The 18,582-nt window shown below is 42.1% G+C and overlaps 1 protein-coding gene across 2 annotated transcripts in view; it reads right to left on the bottom strand.

The window, feature by feature from the left end:
- Nucleotides 1-18,147, bottom strand: part of PSTPIP1 (proline-serine-threonine phosphatase interacting protein 1) — a 91,020-nt gene extending 72,873 nt beyond the window's left edge. Inside the window, exon 1 of one of the 2 annotated variants that reach the window (XM_054041021.1) lies at nt 17,798-18,147. In XM_054041021.1, the coding sequence (XP_053896996.1) occupies nt 17,798-17,830 (33 nt within the window). In that variant the 5' untranslated portion in view covers nt 17,831-18,147. Of the gene's footprint in view, nt 1-4,200; nt 4,241-17,797 lie in introns of those variants that run through there. The other variant, XM_054041022.1, reaches the window with a different exon arrangement.
- Nucleotides 18,148-18,582: the final 435 nt, after the last annotated feature.

Genomic DNA, 18,582 nt, shown 5'->3' with positions numbered 1-18,582 from the left:
GTCCATTCTGAACACTTCAAAACAACAACTTTGAATTTTTTCACAAAAATAGGTGTTCATTTTTTCAAACAGCTCTAGTTTTATTTCACAGGTTGTCTTCGATAGATTTCATAGATTCTAGGACTGGAAGGGACCTCGACAGGTCATCGAGTCCAGTCCCCCGCCCTCATGGCAGGACTAAATACTGTCTAGACCATCCCTGATAGACATTTATCTAACCTACTCTTAAATATCTCCAGAGATGGAGATTCCACAACCTCCCTAGGCAATTTATTCCAGTGTTTAACCACCCTGATAGTTAGGAACTTTTTCCTAATGTCCAACCTGGACCTCCCTTGCTGCAGTTTAAGCCCATTGCTTTTTGTTCTATCCTTAGAGGCTAAAATGAACAAGTTTTCTCCCTCTTCCTTATGACACCCTTTTAGATACCTGAAAACTGCTCTCATGTCCCCTCTCAGTCTTCTCTTTTCTGTTTGGTGAAATTGACAGATAAGATATTGACTATTTTAGCAAAGCTAAAACTTAATACTTCATTGTCACAAGCTTATAAATGAGAGAATTACCCGCTAGAATTATGGAGGAGCTCCTGGATGATAGTTTTGGGTCTGGCTTTTATTTTTATTTTTTTGGAAGTGAAGTTTGAATCTATATCTTCATGCCAGTATCTTTTTTTTCTTTTACCAGAAGGAAATCCATATTATACAACCATTGCAAAATGATATATTAAAAGTGTGTTGCTCTAACAATAAATAATGTATTAGATTTTGGAACTGTTTAAAAACACTGGGGTTTTTTGAGGGAGGTGTTTTTCCCCCCCCCCCTAATCTTTGATCCTTGGGGGTTATTTGATTCCATTTAGGAGCTCCAACAAGGACCGAATTTCAGAAATTTATATGTTGTAGGTGAATCACACAAACAAATTTAATTTGTGACTCTGTTGGTAAACAATTAAAGGAGCTTTGTATTCCCAAAGTGCATTTGGTTGTGCTGGTGACTTTCTCTTGATTGCTGTGATCCTTATTGTGACTGGATCACTGCCTCTTATTTGATAGGGTACCTTTACATGGTCTAATAGCCTCAGTACCTGGTGCATAAGGAGGAATTAGGGGGGAAAAGAGAGAAATATCTATTGTTGCTATTCAAGTCCAAGCTCTAGCATGGTGCACAGTAGTGTAAAATGATATTGAGAAAGGAGATGTGCAGGGACTTCAGGGTGCCATCTATGGTAAAAGAATCTTAGATATTTCTCTCAATGAAATAAGGAAAGAGACAATTGTAGTTCTGCACCCTGGGAGCCTGGGTAGGTCGGTGAAGGCTGGAGTATTTCCAGTACAAAAAGTCTATCTGGTCCTCTCAATACATTTTATGCTGGAAATAGTTAATGGCCAAATGCTGAAGGTATGCAGCTTAATTGGTAAGCAAGTACACATAAATAGCACAGATGGTGTAGGAAGAGGTTTAGCTCAGGGAACCAAGTAGTGTGAAATTAGAATTCTGAAACCCGAATAGTCACTGCACTTGTCCGGAGTTATATATGTACTTTTATAGTATTATTCTTATTCCAAATATGGAATGGGGGTAACTGGCCTGGCAGCAGCACTGCTGAGAAGAATCCGGGGGTAGTGGTGGATCACAACCTGAACATGAGTCAGCAATGCGATGCTGTTGCAAAAAAAAGCAAATGCAGTTTTAAGTTGCATTAACAGAGGCATAGCTTGCAAGCCATGGGAGGTGATAGCCCTGTTCTATTCGGCACTGGTTAGGCCTCAGCTGGAGTACTGTGTCCAGTTTTGGTCACCAATGTATAGAAAGGATGTAGAAAAACTGAAAAGGATCCAGAGGCAAGTGACAAAGATGATCAAAGGGATGGAGTGCAAGCCATATAAGCAGAGGCTAGAATAACTGGGTATGGTTTTTTTTTAGTTGGAGATTAAGGGGGGACATGATAGTGGTCTTCAAATACTTGAAAGGCTGCCATAAAAAAGATGGAGAAAAGCTGTTCTCTCTTGATACAGAGGGCAGGTCAAGAGGCAATGGGTTCAAACTACTGCATAGCAGATTTAGATTAAATCTCAGGAAAAAAACTTCCTAACTGTAAGAACAGTAGGACAATGGAACAGACTGTCTAGGAAGTTATGGAAACTTCTTCACTGGAGGTTTTCAAAAGGAGGCTGGATAGCCACCTGTCTTGGATGGTTTAGCCACAACAAATCCTGCATCTTGGCAGAGGGTTAGCCTAGATGACCCTTGTGGTCCCTTCTAACCCTATGATTCTAAATGCAAAAGCAAACTAACTATGTAGAACCTCAGAGTTACAAATAGGATGACCAGACGTCCCGATATTATCGGTACAGTCCTGATTTTAGGGGACTTGTCCCGCGTGCCGACCTTACATTGGTCGGGACACCCTTTGTCCTGATATCGGGGACTATATGGACCGCAACCGCAGCAACGCTTCCTGGGGCAGCTCCCGGCACCCACCCGCCAGCAGGAGCACCGTGTGCTGCAGGGGCAGGGCTTGCAGGTGCCGGGAGCAGGCAGAGAGCCCTCCGCCCTCCTCCCCCCCCCCAACCCCTGACCCTAGGAGCCAAAGGGACCCGCCTGCCGGATGCTTCCCGGGACGGGAGCCGCCCCAGGTGAGCACCGCCGGGACTCCCCACCACACCCCTGGCAGGTCCCTCTGGCTCTTAGGGTTGGGGGGGCTGTGCATGCTGCCAGCGCGTGCAAGCCCCACTCCGCAGCTCCAGCAGCTCCCATTGGTGCTTTTCCCGGCCAATGGGAGCTACAGAGCTTGCGCTTGTGGCAGGCGCAGCACATGGAGAGTCTGGAGTCTCCCCTCGCCACTCTCACCCTAGACACCTCCCAGCAGGGCTGGTGAGTGCAGCCGGGGAAGGGGGCAGGGTGTGATGGAGTGAGTGTCTGGGAGGTGTGTGTGCGCTGCTGGACTGTGAGGTTGTGGAGGCCGCTGGGCAGTGGGGGAGGTTTGTGTGTTTTGGGGTGCTAGACAGCAGGGGCCTGTTGCGGGGGTGCTGGGCAGTGGGGAAGATCTGTGTGTGTCAGCGCACTGGGCAGTGCAGGTCTGTGTGGAGCATTGTGTAGTTGTGGTGGTGGGGCTGTGGGGAAGGGCACTGGGGGGAGGAATAGGGTGACCAGACGTCCCGGTATTTCGGTGTCTTGTCGGGACGCATTTTGTCCCGATATCTGCAGGCAGCCCCCTTTTTTTTTTTTTTTTCGCTCAGCCGGCGGGACTCAGCTTTTTTTTTTTTTTTTTTTCTCTGCGGCAGACATCCCCCCCCCCCCCCACCATGTGTCCCGATGTTTTCTTCCCCTCATCTGGTCACCCTAGGGAGGAAGGGAGGGAGGGAGGGGAAATCTGTGTGTATTGGGAAACTAGCGAGGTGGGGGTTCTGTGTGGGGTGCTGGCAGCTGTGGTGGGGTTGTGGGAAGGGGGGCGCTGGGCTGGGTATGTTTGCACAGCACTGTGCATTTGTGGTGGAAGGGTGGTAGGGGGGCTCTGGGCAGTGCCGGCTCCAGGCACCAGCGAAGGAAGCAGATGCTTGGGGCGGCCAATGGAAAGGGGTGGCACGTCTGGGTCTTCGGCAGCAATTCGGTGGCGGGGACCCTCTTCTGTCCCTCTTGGAGTGAAGGACTTGCCGCCAAATTGCCGCCGAAGAATGAAGCGGTGCGGTAGAGCTGCCACCGAAGTGCCGCCGATCGCGCCTTTCTCTTTCGCTTCGCCGCTTGGGGCAGCAAAAAAGCTGGAGCCGGCCCTGGCTCTGGGCATAGTGGATCCAGGGAGCGCTGGGCAGGGGAGCTGTGTGGCGCAACATGGGCCCACCCTCAACAGGAAGGGGCATGCTGGTAGCACAGGGCCAGGCGAACCAGTGTGCCTCTGGCTCTGGTCTGGGCTGTGCACTTGTGTCTGTCTGTTCTCCCCTCCCTCACCCCTCCCCACTCGACCAATGTGTCCTGATATTTCACTCTTGCGATCTGGTCACCCTAGTTACAAACACCTCAGGAACAGAGGTTGTTTCTAACTCGGAAATGTTTGTAACTGAACAAAACGTTATGGTGGTTCTTTCAAAAGTTTACAACTGAACTTTGATTTAATGCAGCTTTACAACTTTACTATGCAGAAGAAAAATGCTGCTTTTAACCATCTTGATTTAAATGAAACAAGTTCAGAAACAGTTTCCTTACCTTGTCAAATCTTTTTTTAAACTTCCCCTTAATTGTTTTAGTAGTTTACGTTTAACACAGCACTGTACTGTATTTGCTTTTTTTTGTCTTTGCTGCTGCCTGATTGCGTACTTCCAGTTCCAAAGGAGGTGTGTGGTTGACCAGTCAGTTCATAACTCTGGTGTTTGTAACTCTGAGGTTCTACTCTACAAAAATCAAGACTCTTTTGCCAACTTCTTTTGTTTAGAATGTAGTTACCTACAGGTACAGTTTGTGCAAAATGTTGAGATAAGTGAGATTTTCAAGGTAGTGGTGTTCCTTTAAACTTTTCTGTCATCAGATGACTTATGCCTCAGCTTAATCAACAAACCGAAGTTGTCCGTTACTGGATAATTTAAGGACAGAGAAATCTGACTCAGTCACTTCCACCTATTTGTTATGGAGTGAGGCCAGAGAGTAGTGTTGTTTTTCTGAGGGCATTTTGGTTTCTGGTAGATACATGGGCTAAAGGCTAGGTCAAAGGTTGTTCCAGCATATTATTAGATAATATTTAACCACGTAAGAGAAACTGAAAATAAAATTTGGGGAAGACTCTTGGTCTCAATCTAACTTCTGTTAATAGTGAATATGCAGATATTACAAAACTCAGGCCAAAAATTTTCCCCACATTTATGTATCTGTTCCTCCCTGTTTTATTTCCAGTATCTCTTTTTAAGAAAAAATCTTCTCCTGTCTTCAGATACATGTTCGGCTCCATCCTGAGCTGCAGCTGGGGCGGGGCAGCGTTAAGCAGTCGTACAGTTCTGAGCAGCTCAGGTGTGAGGGCAAAGGTACCTTTTTACACCTCCCTAAGTGGTCAGCCTGAGCATACGCCAAACTGTCTCTCAACGTAATTTAGAGCATCCTGGTCCTTATGTAAAATAGATACTAGACCAGGGGTAGGCAACCTATGGCACGCGTGCCAAAGGCGGCACGCGAGTTGATTTTCAGTAGCACTCACACTGCCCAGGTCCTGGCCACCGGTCCGGGGGGCTCTGCATTTGAATTTAATTTTAAAAGAAGCTTCTTAAACATTTTAAAAACCTTATTTACTTTACATACAACAATAGTTTAGTAATATATTATAGACTTATAGAAAGAGACCTTCTAAAAACGTTAAAATGTATTACTGGCATGCAAAATCTTAAATTAGAGTGAATAAATGAAGACTCGGCACACCACTTCTGAAAGGTTGCTGACCCCTGTACTAGATTTTCAGAGATCCATAAATATATTATTTTTAAGTAGCCAGCCGGTGCCACTGTTGTGAGACAAACAGATACCCCTTTGGAGGTGACATTTTCTGTTTCCATAGTGCTTTAAGCACTTCCTGGCTTGAGGATCGAGACAGTCAAGGGTTTGAACTGAGGATTCCCCCCGTTAGCATGATAACCATTCTGAGACAGCAGGCTGGCTGCAGTAGTGGTTTTGAGATGTGAGACATCATCAACTGAGGACTAAAAGTGAGACCACTCAATTCCCTTGAATTTACAACCTAAGCAGGATTTGATCCCAGATCTATAAAGGTTATGGAAAATATGTTAATCCACTACAACAGGGACATGCCTCCTCTCTCTCCTCGCTAACAAACTTTTCTGTCAATTCTTTTTACAGAGCTTTTAAGTACAAACTGCTTCTTCACATTGATTCATTTACTCCTTCCTGAACTTGTTTCACTTTAAAGTCACACAGCCATTCTCTAGGCCTTTTCCCCATCTGAGCCTCAGTTTTCTCAGTGAGAGGTTTGTGTGTGGTAGATCTCCAGAATATGAAAGGACACGTGTTTAGGAAATTTTCTCTATTCCTTGTTGTATATGGGAATGAATTCCTCTGGCTCCTAGCAGAGATTATCCACATGGCTAGATAGTCCTCTCAAACCACAAAATCCACATTTAACTAATGATCTTGATCTTCCAAATAATTTTCAACACATCCTGTTACTCAATATGATGCAATATGACAACTCAATCTATCAGGATGGTGTGTCACAAAACCTGAAAAATTGTGCAATCTGACGACAAAAAGAAATTCCGCACAACTAACAAGTGTTTCACGAAAACATGGAACATTCTACTGATACAACTTTGCTTTTTCAGGCAGAACCTGCCTACTATCCACACGCAAATTGTCTTACATTGCTTTCTCTTGCACCTTATCACAGAATAACTAAACTGCTTTGGAACGGAAAACTCTATTTTGGTAGGAAGTTTCATATGGACACATCCCTATTCTGATACAAGCTATGATATAAACACTTTCATATTGACATAACTGCACTTTCACTCTATGCATCCGAAGAAGTGAGGTTTTTACTCACGAAAGCTTATGCCCAAATAAATCTGTTAGTCTTTAAGGTGCCACCAGACTCCTTGTTGTTTTTGTAGATACAGACTAACACGGCTACCCCCTGATACTTTGCATCCAGACTAGTGATTACACTGTATTGGTTTGAACAGCAAAAACTATTGTTTAGATCAGCCCTTTCTAGCAGGCATAGTGGCATTGTGAATGGTCTCATTGACTCGGAGCTGCAGCTCCAGCTAACTAGAATGAAATGCCTATTCAACTGGAAGAGAAAACTAGACAATGTTGATCCTTAGGAAACTTTCCCTTTCACCATAAGCCTTTCTGGTATAAAACAAACTGATGCTGTAACTGGTCAGTCCTGTCTGCTCCATAGTATGTCATGCTGTAAAGAACTGCAAGATTGTCTGACTGCTCTTCCCCTGTGACAGCCACATTTCATGTTGGTCAATCTCCCGAGGCTATCCCTCTGAGCGCGCTCTACTCACTGAGTAACCCCTCCCTGTGGCCAAGTCTCACTTGGTTATTACCTCTTTGATCTAATTTGAATTGTTGGGTTTAGGGTGTGGATGCTGGATGGAGTTGGTGTTCTGTGATATATTTTGTGTTTTGTGGATACAGACTAACACGGCTACCCCCTGATACTTGTGATATACAGTCGATCAGGCTAGAGGATCTGGTGGTCCCTTCTGGCCTTAACCTCTATGACTCTCCTACTGTTCCCTGAGGCGCTCGGAATTGTGATAACAGGATGGAACTATGTAACCAATGTCTTGATTTTTGCTGCATTGAAGTCTCTTGGAGTTTTTATTGTTTGTATCACAGTAGTGACTAGAACCCCCCAATCAAGGTTTAGAGCAAGATTGGACTCCAAGTTTGTATTTGTCCTTTGTTTTTTGTTTTTGTTTTTGTTTTTGTTAAAGAGAGCCTAGCAGAGAATTCCAATCACTGTTTCACATGTGAGGCCTCCTTGAGGTGTTCAGGATGGAATGAAAGCATAGCTCAGAGCAGGAAGAAAACATTTTGTCAAGAACAAATCATGTCATACCAATCTAATAGCTTTCTTTGACAGGGTAACAAGTCTTATGGGTGGGGATGTGTGGTAGATATGGTATATATTGACTTTAGTAAGGCTTTTGATACAGTCCCACATGACCTTCTCATAAACAAGCTAGGGAAATACAGCCTAGATGGAGGTACTATAAGGTGAATGCATAACTGCTTGGAAAATCATTCCCAAAGAGTAGTTATCAGTGGTTCACAGTCAAGCTGGAAGGGCATATTGAGTGGGGTTCTGCAGAGAATCAGTCCTGGGTCCAGTTCTGTTCAATATCTTTGGGTATGTCTTTTTGGGCAATCCATTTATCCGGGATCGATATATCGCGTCTCGTTAAGAACGCGCTCACCATCGACTCCGGAACTCCACCAGAGTGAGCGGCGGTAGCGCAGTCGACGGTGGAGCCGCGGCCGTCGATCCCGCGCCGTCTGGACCCCAGGTAATTCGATCAAAGATACTTCAACTTCAGCTATGCTATTCGCGTGTAGACCAGCCCTTTGTAAATGATTTAGATAATGGTATAGAGAGTACACTTATAAAGTTTGTGGGTGATACCAAGCTGGGAGGGGTTGGATTAAAATTCAAAATGGTCTGGCAAACTGGAGAAATGGTCTGAAGTAAATAGGATGAAATTCAGTAAGGACAAATGCTTAGGAATGAACAATCAATTGCACACATACAAAATGGGAAATGACTACCTAGGAAGGAATACTGTGGAAAGAGATCTGGGGTCATAGTGGATCAGAAGTTAAATATTAGTCAACAGTATAACACTGCTGCAAAAAAAGCAAACATCATTTTGGTGTGTATTAGCAGGAGTGTTGTAAGGAAGACACGAAAAGTCATTCTTCTGCTCTATCCCACACTGATAAGGCCTCAACTGGAGTATTGTGTCCATTTCTGTGTGCCATATTTCAAGAAAGATGTGGACAAATTGGAGAAAGTCTAGAGGAAAGCAACAAAAATGATTAACAGTCTATGAGGAAAGAGAGAAAATTGGGTTTGTTTACTGTACCCTGAAGTGTCCAGCCCTCTCCTGAACAACTCAGAGAAATAATAAGGTTCATTTGTTCCTCTAAAGACACAAAAACACATCTCAGCTTATCAATGTAGCTGAGGTGAATACATTCTTCCCTTGAAACACCTCACTGAGTTGGATTATAGTAAAATAAAACTAATTTATTTACAATAGAACATAGGTTAACTGATGCTAAGTAAAAGAAATGAAGTTAGAAAGGGTTACAAGTAGGGCTGCCAAGCGATTAAAAAAATTAATTGTGCGATTATTTGCAGTGTTAAACAATAATAGAATACCATTTATTTAAATATTTTTGGATGTTTTCTACATATTCAAATATATTAATTTTAATTACAACACCGAATACAAAGTGTACAGTGCTCACTTTATATTTATTTTTCATTACAAATATTTGCACTGCAAAAAAAATAGTATTTTTCAATTCACCTAATACAAGTACTGTAGTGCAATCTCTTTATTATAAAAGTTGAACTTACAAATGTAGAATTATGTACAAAAAAAACCTGCATTCAAAAATAAAACAACATAAAACTTTAGAGCCTACAAGTCTAATCAGTCCTACTTCTTGTTCAGCCAATCGCTCAGACAAACAAGTTTGTTTACATTTGCAGAAGATAATGCTACCTGCTTCTTTTTTACATCACCTGAAAGTGAGAAGTGTTTGCATGGCACTGTTGTAGCCAGCGTTGCAAGATATTTACATGCCAGATGCACTAAAGATTCATATGTCCCTTGATTCTTCAAACACCATTCCAGAGAACATGTGTCCGTGCTGATGACAGGTTCTGCTTGATAACAAAGCAGTGGGGACCAACGCATGTTCATTTTCATCATCTGAGTCAGATGCCACCAGCAGAAGGTTGACTTTCTTTTTTGGAGGTTTGGGTTCTGTAGTTGCCTTACCAGAGTGTTGCTCTTTTAAGACTTCTGAAAGCATGCTCCACACCTCATCCCTCTCAGATTTTGGAAGGCACTTCAGATTTTTAAATCTTGGGTCGAGTGCTGTAGCTATCTTTAGAAATTTCACATTGGTATCTTCTTTGCATTTTGTCAAATTTGCAGTGAAAGTGTTCTTAAAACGAATATGTGCTGGGTCATCATCCGAGACTGCTATAACATGAAATATATGGCAGAATGCAGGTAAAACCGAGCAGGAGACATACAATTCTCCCCAAGGAGTTCAGTCACAAATTTAATTAACACATTATTTTTTTTAACAAGCGTCATCAGCATGAAAGCATGTCCTCTGGAATGGTGGCCAAAGCATGAAGAGGCATATGAATCTTTAGCACATCTGGCATGTAACTATCATGCGACGCCAGCTACAACAGTGCCATGCGAACACCTTTTCTCACTTTCAGGTGACAATATAATTAAGAAGTGGGCAGCATTATCTCCTGTAAATGTAAACAAACTTGTTTCTCTTAGTGATTGGCTGAACAAGAAGTAGGACTGAGTGGACTTGTAGGCTCCAGAGTTTTACATTGTTTTGGTTTTGAGTGCAGTTATATAACAAAACAAAACTACATTTGTAAGGTGCACTTTCGTGATAAAAAGATTGCACTACAGTACTTGTACGAGGAAAATTGAAAAATACTATTTTTTATCATTTTTACAGTGCAAATATTTGTAATAAAAAATAATATAAAGTGAGCACTGTACATGTTGTATTCTGTGTTGTAATTGAAATTGATATATTTGAAATTGTAGAAAAACATCCAAAATATGTACTACATTGCAATTGGTATTCTATTGTTTAATAGTGCGATTAATCACGATTAATTTTTTGAGATAATCACGTGAGTTAACTGTGATTAATTGACAGCCCTAGGTACAAGAAGATAAAAGTGAAAACATTTAAATGTCTAAAACTCAGGGCCAGTGCGACCATTTAGGCAAACTAGGCAGTTGCCTAGGGCGCCAAGATTTGGGGGTGCCAAAAAGCGGTGCCCCCAATTTTTTTTACAGCGTTCCTATGCCCCCTCCCCGAGCGCGTGGTCGCCGCTCCACTTCTCCTGCCTCCCAGGCTTGCAGCACCAATCAGCTGTTTGGCACCACAAGCCTGGGAGGGGAGGAGAATTAGAGCAGGGGGGGCGGTGTGCTCAGGGAGGAGGCAGAGCAGAGGTGAGCTGGGGTGGGGAGCTGCCGCACAGCTCCCCGGGCCGGGGGGGGTGTGAAGCTGCCACGGGGGTGCCTCAGGGCTGGGGGAGGGAGCTGCCGCAGGGCTCCCCACCCCAGCTCACCTCTGCTATGCCCCCTTTATTTGCTCTTGCCTCTGTATAGAGGAACAACAGCTGATGTCTCTAAACCCTTTTTTAACCCTTGCTGTGAATAGCTCTTTGCTACTGAGTTTTCTAAGGCGTTATAGCACTTTGCTTCTGTTTTCCTTTAAGACAAAGATAAAGATGCTTTAAGACTGCTCAGCTGCAGCCATGGAACTTTTCAATTTCTGAGACTTATCCAGTTAGGTTTCTTAACACATGGAAGCAGAATTCCATTTCTAGTAAAGAGGTAACTTTTTAAGGAACTGAGAAACTGCTGGAACTTGGATGCATATTTTCAACATTCTTTTTCTTTTTTTCTTATCCTGGACCTCCAAAATAACACTGAATGATTACAGTGCTGGGTTATGTACCTTCAGTGTTTGACTCAGCCCAGATGGAATTGTATTGTCAGCTTTACGTTATTTGACTGTAGTTGCTGAGAAATGTTTTACAACAAAAACTGAGATTAAGCAAGTGTATTACATACCATCTGACAGTCAGAATCCGCCTTGCTGCACTATGGCATGAAAGTAAAACCAAAAAAAGGCATTGGTGAGAAAAAGACAGAGGAAGGAACCAAAAATCTGCTGTTTCCTAGGCAACCTGATGTGCCATCCATACAAATGCCCAGTGAGTGTCAAAGAACATTCCACAGCATCTTCAAAGCAGTACAAGAGAACATGCCCCTTAAGTTAGGTGATGTAAGACATTTTTCTTGCTACTTCTCTTGAATCATTGCAAACTTCAATGAAGCAGGTATGTGGCTGTGCTACTATGATCCAATCCTGGCAAAGTAAGACATGAGGTGGGGAGGAGAAGGTTAATGATGCAGTCCACAGTGAGGGAAAAACTTAAGAGATTAGATCTTTGAATCTAATTGATTTTACTATATACGAGAACAAGTTTCCCAGCCGTGGGTCAACGACATTTGTACAAAGCTATGCCCGCCTAATAATAATTGAAATTTGGATGTAAAGAGAATGTAGGAAACATGAGTAAAGAAAAGAAATTGCCCATTTGTGCCCAATAGAGTGTGTAGAATTGGGACAGATTTGTCATTTTGAGTCCCGTGATGGACTGCACAAGCTGTGACAACTAGAAGATCTGAGTGCTGGTGGCAGAAATGGTAGTGGTTAAACAGCATTCAATAAGAGCTCCATGACTCTTGCTCTGAACTTGAATATTCTTATGGCAAGATACTCTTGTTGCAAAATATTGTTTTAATTTGAAGTAACTCTTTCTGTTACTGTCGCAGCCTCTGTCCTGCTACATTTGTTTAAACGATTGAAAAACTTTACTGTGTAGATGTTAAATAATGTTAAAAATTCTTATGTTAAACTTCCAAACTGGGTTTACAGTCTCATCCGCTGGGTTCTCCTTCTTCTTCTTCTTCTTCTTCTTCTTCTTGAATCATTGAGGTCACTTTTGAGCAAGATAAGTTTCAGAGTAACAGCCGTGTTAGTCTGTATCCGCAAAAAGAAGAACAGGAGTACTTGTGGCACCTTAGAGACTAACAAATTTATTAGAGCATAAGCTTTCGTGGACTACAGCCCACTTCTTTTTTTATGCATCCGAAGAAGTGGGCTGTAGTCCACGAAAGCTTATGCTCTAATAAATTTGTTAGTCTCTAAGGTGCCACAAGTACTCCTGTTCTTCTTTTTGAGCAAGATAGCGGTTCTCCAGATTAAGCTCAGGAAGCAGGAGCAGTATTATTGTAGACTGTATTCTCATCAGTACCTGCACTTTTTACACATGCACTCACTGTTGCGGTAGAGATGTAGGTCAGAAAAGGAACCATTAGCTCCAGTCTATGTTTAACAGCTGGTGTTGACTGTCTATTATTTCTCTTCAAATTAACTATCCCCAAAATAACTTGAGCACTAGTCTCATAGGACAAGATCATTTGTTCTGATAAATTTGCTTATCAAAGGGATCCTGCAGACTATAGATTACAACATTTTTAGCACCTTTTTTGATGGCCAACATACAGTACAACCCCAGATGTATACCATCAGACTAGTTCCATTTCTCAGTTTTGTATTCCAAAAGCATAGACAATGTGTCCCAGTATTTTCCTGGCTTTCAATATTTTTCTTTTTATGGCATCTGGACACCCACAGCAAAGGCATTCTTCATTAGTTCAGTGTTTCCCTTTCAAAGCTTTCATAATGCTGTTTCTGAAAATTGGCAGATGGCCCTTTTCATTTGTTGATTACTCTATGTATTTTTTTTTTATTTCACTCCCTTTAGAAAGGCCCAGACTTCTCTTAAATTGCTTTGGGAACTCACTATCCAGTCAAAAACTGGGATCCCTAATTTGCAATAATATTTCTGGCTAATGAAATGTTTCTGTTCCCCTTGAACCCAACTCGAGTCTGCTGAAACTCTGGCTGTATTGAATTACTATGCTGTATCTACAAATATTAAAGCTCAGAAGACCACTGTGAAATGGACAAGTGCTATGCTGGTTTTCCAGATGAGTAAACTGAGACTAAGTGACTTGCCTACAAGATCACAAAGCGAATCTATAGAAAAAAATAGGGAAAAGACTCAAGAGTCCTGCCTCCCAGATGCCTGCTCTAAACACTGGCCTGCCTTACACTTCCAGATGCTTGATTCTAATAGTTTTCACCAAAAGAAATCAAAACAATATTAGACTGAACTAACCCGTTCTTCTAGTGGCAGGAGGAATAAGCTTATAGGAGCCATCAAACTCTATCTGTTGCATGTGAAATCCAATGCACTGAAAATGTACTACTAACCTAGTCCGTTGTGATGAAATAAAGCTAATATAGCTAGACTATTCTTGGATGGAGATCTGCACAACCATCCATTTTGTTCTTCTGCACAGGAAGGGCCACAGATCCTATTCAGTGCGTTTCTAGCTTCTCCCTTGCTGCTGTGGAGACATTAAACCCTGCAAACTGTGGCTGTGTCTTTGCTTGGGGGGGGGGGGGGGAACGAATGCGTTTTTACACAGAGATAGCTACTGCAATGCAAAATCCTAGTGGAGTCAAGCCACAGGTAGCTTTTACTTCAGTGTAGAGAGTCTAGATCAATATCGGGTGGCAGTTGACCTTAATGTAGCTACATCAAGGTGTTTGTATCATTCCTACACATAAATACAATTTTTTCCAGCTCTCTTTTATTATTATTATTAATTATTATTTATTATTTATTATTACAGGAAAGTAGGCAAACATCTTGAATGTCTAATGGTTTCACCATGTAAAAAGAGCCTCCTTGTAAAATAAAATATCAATCAGAATAGTGTGTACTAAGTATGTGTCTGCTAAGTCTCTCAAACAGTTCTTATTATGCCTGCGGAAATGTTGGACTCTTAGGTTTATTTCTGCGCCTGCATATCATGGGCCACAGCCTCATTAGAAATCAGAACTTTTACTTTAGCCATCTGTGTACAAATAGTATACCTGTGTGCAGAAATATTGAGAGCAATCACAAAGCCAAAGTAATGTTTGGGGTTCACCTCGGCAGTAGATTTTGCAGTGTATCTTGCACAGAATGTATTTAAAGTTATGAGAGAGAGGAATCAGCTTGTTTGCCAGTAAAATTTGCTAATACTTTTCACTCTGAATGACCAGAAATTGAGAGTGCTGTGCTCAGTCCAGGGTTGGGAAGCAAGAACCTCATGTTGCTGGTCACATTTTCAATAGCATCTAAATGATTTATGACTAGGTCCCACATTTAGGAGCTTCAATTCTAGTGACTTTCAATGAGATTTAGATTCCCCAGGGCCTGATTCAAACCCCGCTGAAGTCAATGGGAAGTCTTTCTATTGACTTCAGTGAACTTGGGATCATGCCCTAAGTGCCTAAGTCACTTGAAAATGAGACATAGGCTCCTAAGTCACTTGGGTGCTTTTGAAAATTATATTCTGTCTTCCAAGATGATTAAGGAACAGCATTGAAAGGTGCCAGCAAAAGCTGTATCCAGTTCCAGCAAATTTTACGGAGAGTTTGACCAAATTTCCTTCAGCAGTTGCTGAGTTTGTAGACAGTTTTAAAAATACTTTGCAATTAAAAAAAATCCTACTGATTTTTGTTTTCCCCAAGTCCAGTTTACAGCAAAAATGGCTGAAGCGTGAAATTTAGCAAAGTCATTTCTGTGCTAAATTTTCCATATGTTTGACTGGGGGAGGAAATGAAAAATTAAACCAGTTGTAATGATTCATTTTCCGGAAAGAGGGTTCAGCTTTAAAAGTATGGGCAACACTTAAGAGGCAGGGTGAACTGTGTGTTTTCTCTACCCAGCCCTAAAGACACAGATCTGCTGCTCTCAGGTCATGTATTCACTGCAAAAGAGTGTGTATGAGTGGGTGTTCTGTAATACAACAGTTGTTAACACAAGATAGCTCCCTCAATATAGAACCCTAGTGGAGACAAGGTACGGTTACTTTTTATCTCCCTGTCAAGGTCAACCCCAGCAAAGGATACAGTGTTGACTTCAACTAGCTATGACAAGCTAAAAGCTATCTTTGCCTCAACTCCCTCAACTTAAATCCTAGTGTAGATGAAGCACAGGTAGTTTTTACCTCATAATTGCTAGTTGAGGTGAACAGTATACCCCTCACCTGGGGTTGACCTTGACAAGGTACATTGAGATAAGAACTACCTTTGCCTTGTCTCCACTAGGTTTTTAAGGAGCTATCTCAAGATAGCTACCATGAGGTGAAAACCACCTTGTTTTGTCATGAAGACATAGTCACTGCTGTTGGGGCCAGTTGAATGTGGGAGATGAATCTCTCATTGAAAGAGACACAGCAAATCTCTTCCAAAACCTGTCTTGCTATGGACATAGCAGAAACTCGTGGATGGGAAATAAACTGCCGACCCTGTGATTTATAGTGCCTCGCTGTGAGGTGTTGCACATTGTGCAATATCCTGTACATTCTAAGCTTTTATTTTAGTTTTTTTAATTGTGAAGATACAGCCACCGGATGTGTTTCTACCTTATTAACTAAGCCCTGCAAAAAACCTCTTTGTAGTCAGACAATAGCAAAAACAAAGGTATGTTCACTTTAAGGAGGTGTAAACTTCAAAGCCTAGTAGGAATTATTCAAATACTAACATTCCAAAATACAGGCAATGGGCTTTTACTGGGAAAAAACACAACCAAAACCTTGCTAGGACCAGATTATCAACTGGTGTAAATTAGCATAGCTCCATGGACTTCCACAGAGCTATGCTGATTTACTCCAACTGAGGATCTGGCTCCTACATACAAAAAAAGTATTATGCAAAATGTAAGTTGCACAGTTTAAAAAGAAGTCTCAAAATGCAGAAGCTGAAGTTACAGTAGCGCTGACTAGCTACATTTCCCCATCCTGAATATTACACTGTACATTTACCAACCTTAACAGAAAAAACAGGCCTGGAAAATCTCTCCTACGTGCACCCACGGCTGTGTTAGCATTACAATAGGAACTTTAATTTTTGTATTTTCGGGTCCTATTTTAACTGCTCAAAGCTCCTCCTGTGGGAAAACCCCCGGAGATGATTGAAGGGAGAAAAGCTCACCCAGGGAAACCATTGGCACCCACCCCAGGAAAGAATCCAGTGGCTGGTCCGTGGAACTGTGGAGTCTCCAATATTCACTGGAGATCAGGATCATCTGTGCAGAAGATGAAGAAGGCACCAGGGCCTGCTGTGTGCCTCTTCTCCGGTAACCAGGCTTTGCAGCTCTCGTAGAGACAAGCTGCTAAGGAGTTGGACTCCCTTTCCGGAGTGTAATTGCAGGGAAATGGAGTTTGCCTACTTCTCATTTGGGGAATATGGAGTTTTGTTTAGGTTAGCCATTTCTATTTTTTTACCTCTGCACCACTTCTCCTTTTTCCTTATCTCCCCACTCCACTCCACCCATGGTCCTTCCCCTCCACTTCACCCACAGGAGGTTCATTGTGCTGTGGGTGTGACATGAAAGTTAATGCAGCATCAAGGTTGAATTAAATTTTAAATGGATTCTCCTCAGGCTTGGTGAGGGGATGATGGGGGTAGTGCACTCATCTTCACTCCCTTCCCACATGTAGATTCCTGATCCTTTGCAGGTGCTTTCCAGGGCTGGGGGAGAGGCAAGGAGGGAAAGAGGGGTGGGGAAGAAGTGTCATTTTCAGCCTGTAAGCCATACAGCGTTGGTTGTTTTTCTTAAAGCCCCAGCTCCTGCTTACAAATCTCAGCTTTCATTAAAAAAAACAAATTGTTTCTAACCCTTGTGTTTCCAGAGAAGAGATTGAAAACATGACAACTAAAGGCTCAGAAACCAAAAGGCAAATTAATATCCCCCCCGCTCTAAAAATTATTATTACTGAAATTCTCATGATTTTAAGTCCATCTCCATTTAAAAAAAAGCAGGGGGGGAGGGAAGACCTTGACTCATGGTTTGGCATACTGAGCCCTTAATGCAACATGAATGCCCTTCTGCATGTTTAAGTTAGATACACACACAGCAGGTGGGTGCATGGTAGGATTCTGTGTGGGGCTGTTAGTTTGGCTGACGCTTGAAAAATTCTAAAAGCAAGTATTAGAGAAATCATAATTCCATTAGCAACAGTTCACCTGCTCAGAGTAGTGACTCCCTAACTCCAACAATTCCCTATAAGCTAGTGATCTTGGGGCTGCATGACAAACTAAGCCTTGTTCCTTTCAAAAGGGTTTGAGTACTTAGTTTAGAAATAAAGCATCAGAACTCACCTGTCATATAGTCCAAGTTGACCATAACGCTTTAGAATGTGTCTTAGGTTAAATGGTTATCATAGCAAACAGTATATTTTTGGGGGGGGAGCATAATTTGCTTCTAAACTCAGTTTGAAGAGTGAACTATAATTAAATTAATAGAAAATCTCTTTAGATGTATAAATGAAGGTATAACACAGGAAATATAGAGGAACTGCACACTTACCCAAAATGCATCTTTGAACTGCAGCTGTGTCATGCCTATTGATTTATGGAGGGGGGAAAAATCCTTTAACAGGTTTGCTCTGAGAGCAGAGTAGCAGCGGCACTCAGCTTTGCTGCTGTTACTATACACCAGCTAGAGCAGAAAGTGAAACACTTCCACAGTCCTGTCTCTTTTAAAATGAAAAACAGCACTGGGCAGTTTGAGGAAGCTCCATCTGCTACTGTGAAGAGAAACAAACCTCACTAACCAAAAAAAACCCAGCCTATCCCCAAACCTGTTTCTCTTCTGATAAACAGTTAATATTGAAATGAGGAAGCAGAGTGATGTCAAATGATGTCAGTTTGCTCCTCGCCATGTGTGCACGTGAGCTACTGGCAAAAAAAAAAAAAATGGTGATCACAGGATCTGATCAACTACACAAAGAGAGAATGAAAATAATAATAATAATAATGAGGAAACCAGCATAATAGAAAGAGACAAACCAGGGAGGAAATCAGATTAAAATAGTCACATGCTGAGGAGGCATTGCAGAAAAAATCATGCACCGCATTTCTTCATAATCTTTTTGGCAGAAGTTCACACACACGCACAGGAAGTGTAGCTGCAAAGTTACATTTTGCAGCCCCTTAGCAGGACTGAGGAAATCACAATGTCTTCATTGTAAATATATATATTTCTCTGATTTGCAAACTGCCTTCATACAAATGTCTTTGTGACTATTTAAAAAAAAAAAAAAGGCATGCACACTGACATTGGAATGCTAATCCAGAGCTTCCTCCTGACAT

This window comes from Malaclemys terrapin, chromosome 10 (genome assembly GCF_027887155.1).
Source record: "Malaclemys terrapin pileata isolate rMalTer1 chromosome 10, rMalTer1.hap1, whole genome shotgun sequence".
NCBI lineage: Eukaryota > Metazoa > Chordata > Testudines > Emydidae > Malaclemys > Malaclemys terrapin.
This window is presented reverse-complemented; position numbering and strand designations above follow the sequence as displayed.